The sequence below is a fragment of the Dioscorea cayenensis genome, chromosome 21 (genome assembly GCF_009730915.1).
Source record: "Dioscorea cayenensis subsp. rotundata cultivar TDr96_F1 chromosome 21, TDr96_F1_v2_PseudoChromosome.rev07_lg8_w22 25.fasta, whole genome shotgun sequence".
Classification (NCBI taxonomy): domain Eukaryota; kingdom Viridiplantae; phylum Streptophyta; class Magnoliopsida; order Dioscoreales; family Dioscoreaceae; genus Dioscorea; species Dioscorea cayenensis.
In genome coordinates, this window is record NC_052491.1 from 3,656,682 (window position 1) to 3,663,520 (window position 6,839).

The window sequence follows — 6,839 nt, forward strand, 5'->3', positions numbered from 1 at the left end:
TAGAGATGACAATATGAATAAGCAATCAGTGACATGAAAACACAATAAAAATTTGAGAGTGTAATTCTACTTCTTCGGCTTCGCATTTGGTCAGGCACCCATCGTCGGCCACAATGTCTTGCCGAGCTCCAAGATCGACTCCGTTGTCGAAAGCAGCAATGTCACTCCGATAATAGAGGTTGCCGGCCAAGAAGATCGACAGTGTGATATAGAGAGGGCTTTGTTGAAGGTCTTCATGTATGATCTTCTCGTAGAGTTCTATTTCGAGCTGTTGGGGTGAAGTTCCAAAGGCAGCGAGGTTAGGTCAAACATCAAGAGGAAGATCCTTGATTACCCCAATAGGTTGAATCTCCAACACAACATCGAGGACCCTTGCCAGGAGATGTCATCTTTGTTCCCTTCTCGTCGTTGAGCTATAACCGATACTCGAAGGTGACATCGCCGATGAAGGTTAGCACCAACAAGATGCAACAGGACAAGCTTGTTCAATTCTTGATTAGCCAAGAGGAATGAAAGAGGTATGGCGGAACAGACCTAATGGTAATGGCTTACCATCCAAACAACAAGCTTGATGTAATAATGAAGCTTAAGATTGTGGGATAAAGAGCAAGGGCAGAGTGGTAATTTCTCTAGCCACTTAACAACATCTTCTCCTCCGTTATTGGTATTTGGGCTGAAAAAGAAACAAATAAAAAAGAAGGGATCTTTTAGGGATGCCCAAAGTTACAAGGATTTACTTAGAAAAACACAAACTATAGAGGTACTATTAATTACTTCCAAAAGAAAGAAACCCTATTTAGGCGAGAACATATATAATATATATAATTTCATGAAATCCCAAAAATCCTAATTTCTCTATCCTTTCTCTCTCTCCCGCCGTCCTCGGAGGCTCGCAGGCGCCGCAGTCGGAGTGCTTGCTCGGGGGCCGGGTCGGTGACTCGGGGGCATCACGATCGGAGTTTCAGGAGCTGCGGCGAGGGACAACGCCGGCGAGGGTTGGCTGTTGGAGCCATCAAGCGGCGACCGTCATTCCTCCGGCGCTGCCAGTGCTGTGAATCACCTCGTCATTAAGGTAATTCTCTCATCCCTCTCTCATATTGCCATTGGAATGCTTGAAGCCCCCCTACAATTTTGATGAACAATTAGGGCTTTGGATGATTATGTTCTGCTTTATGGATTTTTCTGATAAATATTCAGAAATTTATCTTCTTTTTCTCCGGTGTTTGTAGTTGTACCTTATTTCAAGGGGATGTGGAAAGATTTTTTCCAATCTAATTCGGATTGACAATTGGGGCACAATTAGGGCTTTGGATGAATGTATTCTGCTTTATGGATTTTCTGATTTTTATTCAGAAATTTATCTTCTTTTTCTCTGTTGTTTGTGACTGTACTTCATTTCTTGGAGATATCAAAAGATTGAAATGATTGAATCCAACTCTGATGAACAAGTGGGGCTTTGGATCGATTTGAATGTGTTCTGGTTCATGGATTTTTAAAATGTGAGAAGATGGGAATTTCCTCTTAGTGACTTATGTGTTTGTAATTGAATCTCATTTCAAGTTATAATTCCTTGCTGCTTTGATCTGAATTCATTCTTTCGATTTTCTCATCAACCTCTTATTTAATTTTGTTGATGAGTGATATATTATAGTTTATGCTTTCTTAATATTAGATATTCAGGTGGTGATGATAAAATATATTTATTTTCTTCTTGTATGCTAAGGAAGATTTGTCAGATGGGGTGAGCTTCACCACTCCTAAAATGTGTCTACGGATCTGGCTGATGGCTGTATTGACTCACTGTTATTATTTACTTTGTATATTCCTTTTTGTAGGTATGGAGCAGTGGTTACAACATTTCAAGGAGTTGGCACACCAATTTGAGCAGTGGATTCATGAACAACCAAAAGAGCAGCTTTATGCAGCTATTGTTGTTGTCGTACTAACATTCCTTATTTTTATCATCTGTAAGTTGATCAATTTTGTCATTTTCAGTATTTGAGTTTCTGGCATTGACTTATGTTTATATTGGTGCAAAGTAACAAAGCTCTTGTAAAAGTTATCCATATGATCTCATTCATCTAATCATTATATGAACTTTGTAACTTCTGAAGGTTATTGTGAATTTTTATACAATTTTGTAGCAATTATTTTCTAGAGTTAGGGGCAGAGCCAGGGCTTGGCCCAAGGGGCCATGGCCCCCATGGCTTTTTACAATTTAATACATATAATATAAAGATGTATAAAACTCTATTGTTTGGCCCCCTACTTTTCAAGAAAATATTGTAAAAATATATTGTTTGACATCCTATCCGTTTACAAATTAGTATTAATAGTAAAAAATATTTTTTTAGGAAAATATTTGTAAAAATCTATTGTTTAGTCACCTGGCTTTTTATAAATTAGTATATATATATAGTATAAAAAATATTTGTAAAAGTCTATTGCTTGGCCTCTAAAATTTTTTTTTCCATTTGCTCTAGAAAAAATTTCTAACTCCGTCCTTGTTAGTGAGTGATATGTTCACTGACTAAAATTTTGTGTTCGTTCATCACAGATCGTATGTTAAACCATGGGCAACGTAATACTATTGTGCTTACAGGGCTAAGTGGTGGGGGCAAAACAATTCTTTTCTACCAGGTACCAGGCTATGTGTTTGGCATCTTTTATTTGTTTTTTTATGGTTTTTCATGTGGCTGTTTCCTAATTGATAATTTATCACATCTTCTGCTATTAATGTCAAAACTATAAACAGATTATAATTACCAATTGGTAGCACACCCATGGATATTTACCATGAATAGTAAATGATAAGGTGTGGCCTCAATGAAGTCACCCTTGGGAAGGTGACTGCTTATGATTTTTTTGGTTTATTGCTTCTGCAAGATGCTGGTGTTCCTTCAATTTATCATATGACATTAGTTTTGGTCCACTAAACAAGGCATAGGAGAGAGAATGATTACTTTCTGCTGCTTTTGCTGTTGGCTTACATAAGCATATTTTGCAGATGGACAATGAATTTTTAAATTAGCAATAGAATGAAAAATATAATCAGAAATGCTTAGCTTCGAGTTAGAGTCGGTGAATTACATGAAATATTTATATTATTGCATATAGTTATGAAAATAATGTTCATTTATCACGCGTTTTTTTATTAGAGAGCCTAGATTTTGCTACTGGTCATAATTTTCAAGACTCTTTCTCAATTTTTGCACCATTAACCAAAGTTAAAAGGTTGGATCTGTTAATCCTATTTAGTTGATTTCATTATCTACTGATCTGCCTTTTGGGTGCTTTTCCATTATATTTCTTGCAATGAATGAAAGCAATTAGTTTCTGGAACCTGTTGTTTTGGCATCTTTGGAGACTTCTATTCGGTGATATTATTTTCCTTATATGTAAACTTAAAAAAAAACTTTAACTTCAGGATGAGGGTTTTTTTTAGTTCTTCTGTGTCTGTTTGTGCAGTATGATGGATATGTCATATGAATAGGTCAATTCATGTAACTTGAGAAAGCTATTATGTGTTTAACGAGTTACTTCCAAGCTAGAAAAGGATACATGTTCTTGTGGTCAAATTGATAAATTCCAAATTAGTTTATGCCACTGCCCGTACAATAGCATAGTTGTTATTTCATTCCCCTTCCTACTCAAAGGTAAGGGTTGAGGGTTCAAATCCTACTTGTGGCTTGTCCACAATTTACACCTTTACATTTCTCAACAAAGACATCTTCAAGGAATACATTTTTATGCTGCACTATGCTGCACACATGTGAAGAGTGATAGATATAAATTTTGAAAACTTATGTTTTATCAATTAGTTGAAGTTAGGATCGAAAACACTTCTCAAGGACTTCCCAAAAGAAAGATCATTTAGCTGAAATGGTGCTTTCATGAAGAGTTATGATCTGTTGATTTTGAGCTAAGAATTAAGACCGGGATAGATCAACTGAGTTTAAAAAAAAATATAAGGATCTGATAACTAATTTTGGTTAACAAATTTTAATGGTCTCTGAGAATCCTTGACTTGTCTCAATTTAACACCTCCAATGCCATCAAGTAGTTTGAATTGCATATTAATAAAACTATCAGTCATGTCTCAACTAGAATTCTGTTAGCTCATAGTTGTAAGAACCTCCTATAAGCTTGGTAAAATAATTTTTATGACTAATTCTTGAACATATAGATCAACAATCTATATGTTCAGTAGACAAGATCCAGTAAGCATGAAACTTGTATAATCTGATGGTTTAACTGTTGAGATTGAAATGGATGTTACACATTCTATCATGTGATAGTCATTCTTCTTGTTTATAACAGACATTTATTCAAAAGATTTAATCTAACTTTATGCCATCTATAATCCTGTTCATAGCGGAATAGATCTTGCTATAGTCATTCTTTTCAATTTGGCAAAACTTTTTATAGTAAAATGTCATTGTTTATGTATACAATAGTGAAGGATAATCTTTTCTCATACTTTACTATTCACTTCCTTATATTTACAAGTTTTGAGTACTCTTTCTCTTACCTGCATTCTGTATTTACTATTCTTGCTAGCTGCGTGATGGCACTCCTCATCAAGGCACTGTGACATCGATGGAGCCAAATAGTGGTACTTTTGTACTGCATTCTGAGCTGGAGAAGGTAAAGCAGTAGATTGTAGCTTATTAATTTAACTCTTAAAAAACATTGTAGTCACATACCAATCTGAATAGGCCAGTGTACATCTTATTCTGAGTGAGCTATGGCTAAGTCAAGTAATCGAAGCATGTTTTTATGCTAAAATTTATTGTTTATTCTCTCTGCAGAAGGGCAAGTTCAAACCTATCCATCTGGTTGATGTACCTGGGCATTCCCGGCTAAGACCAATTCTGGATGATTTCTTGGCTCAAGCAGCGGGGATTATATTTGTGGTGGATGCAGTGGAGTTCCTGCCAAATTGCCGGGCTGCTGCAGAGTAAGCCACCAATAACGATTGCCTAAATTTTGTTGGCATGAAATGGTTTTTAAAGATAATTGGTTGAATGACTACAATCTCTATGTTTGTTTAATGACCAATTTTACTTGACTTGTGGTAAGAAATGACACCTGCTGTTTCCTGGGAGTTGACTTTTAGTTTGAGGTGGTGGCTATGGGCTCCATCACTCTTCTTTTGGCCTTTTCTTATAACTTTTTTATTAGCAACATTTCTTTTTAATCTTTGCTGATAATTTTTTTTGCTTCTCTGTTAATTTTTTTGTCAAAGGTATCTGTATGATATTTTGACCAAGTCAACTGTCGTGAAGAGGAAAGTACCTGTTCTGATATTGTGCAACAAGACTGACAAAATTACAGCACACTCCAAAGAATTTATCCGGAAACAATTGGAGAAGGAAATGTAAGGTCTTTAACTTCATCTAGTTACCAAATGATAGTTATTAATGGTAACGCATGTTTAAGCAATGGTCTTCTGTTTCTCTTTCTGACCTGATGAACACGATTTTTAAATGTAGCTCAAAATTGTGTCATGGTTAATGACTTGCAGGTTTATTAATCCAATTTTTCTTGCTTGTCCTGTTTATTTATTTCTTGGCATTTCCTTGTTTGCGTGCTTGTACAGCTGTTATTTAGCTTCTATTGTAGGGATTTTGAAGCACTGATTCATTGACATCATCAGTTGGCCACTTGATAGCATTGTTTGAAATCAAGACACTAACCCCATGTGATTTTTAATAAGAATGTTCTATATTTGAAAATATCATCCTTAGATGGCGTTTAGCTGTTTAATAGGCGCTGACTTTCATGGCAGATATTTTGGTTTGTTCTTTCCAGTTTCCCCAAGTGAAAAGGTGAACTAGTCTAAAATAGACATATTGTCGCATGTGGAGTTTATGATTTTCATTTCTCACATTTAAATTCTATTTATACCTTTGTTTGACACTGACCTTGCACTAGGTTGCCCATTTTATTCTGAATCTTCATCTCCATGCTACCTGGTGCAATTTAGTTATATTTCCTGAAAGCTGGCAATAGCTAAATGATGGTCCATTTTGAGAGATTGGGATCACATAAAAGTCATAAATTCAACAATGTAAGCATTGTCAGGTGGCATCCTATTTGAAGTGTCAACTTAGTTTGATGATAATTGGATGTATGTCCATCATTCAATTGTTTTGCTAGGGTCAGTTTTCTAGCAATATGTTAAAGGGAAGACGCTGGAAGAATATGTAGTTAACAAATTTTTGCGATGAAATGGTAATTGGTGTTATTATTGAATTCTCACATTCATCGAATGCAGTGAACTTGAGTTATGTTGTGAATGCTTTCTTGCTGCTAGATTCGGATTTCTTCTTAATTAATACTTGATTACTGCTTCAAGCGCAAAATAGAATGACCCTTAGCAGATCTCTCCTTTTCACACAATGAAACCTTTAATATGCTTGTGAATTTGAGGGCACTAACTCTTGCAGTGACAAGCTCCGAACAACAAGAACTGCTGTATCTAGTGCTGATGTGACAAATGAATACACACTTGGGGTACCGTCCGAGGTGTTTACATTCTCCCAATGCCATAACAAGGTGGCTGTTGCTGACGCGTCGGGCCTTGCAGGCGAAGTGTCTCAGGTTGAACAATTCATTAGAGAGCAAGTGAAGCCCTAGAGAGCTTAACTGATCTGCCCTCAACAATGAGAAGTCAAGGAGCAGCTTCAGATAAACAAAATCTGAATTTTTTGTTTTTCATTTTCTTTCTGTGTGTGATTAAAAAGGCAAAACCTGGAGGCTGTATTTTATTTTATTTTCTTTTTTGGCCTTTAAACTGAATTGATTAATGTTAGGAGATATTTGTTTGATGGCAA

The 6,839-nt window shown here is 35.9% G+C and overlaps 1 protein-coding gene across 1 annotated transcript; it reads left to right on the forward strand.

Annotated features, from left to right (window-relative positions):
- Positions 1 to 821: 821 nt before the first annotated feature.
- LOC120252542 (signal recognition particle receptor subunit beta-like) lies at positions 822 to 6,839 on the forward strand. Its single transcript, XM_039260721.1, has 7 exons — positions 822 to 1,072; positions 1,836 to 1,967; positions 2,558 to 2,640; positions 4,561 to 4,647; positions 4,812 to 4,960; positions 5,249 to 5,380; positions 6,453 to 6,839. Exons 2-7 carry the CDS (start codon positions 1,838 to 1,840, stop codon positions 6,640 to 6,642), a joined length of 771 nt encoding a protein of 256 aa, XP_039116655.1. The 5' UTR covers positions 822 to 1,072; positions 1,836 to 1,837; the 3' UTR covers positions 6,643 to 6,839.

Coding starts and splice junctions, on each gene's coding strand:
- LOC120252542 (XM_039260721.1), top strand. CDS start 1,838: ATGGAGCAGTGGTTACAACATTTCAAGGAGTTGGCACACCAATTTGAG. Junction 4,648..4,811: donor TGCATTCTGAGCTGGAGAAG/GTAAAGCAGTAG, acceptor TTCTCTCTGCAG/AAGGGCAAGTTCAAACCTAT. Junction 4,961..5,248: donor AATTGCCGGGCTGCTGCAGA/GTAAGCCACCAA, acceptor TTTTTGTCAAAG/GTATCTGTATGATATTTTGA.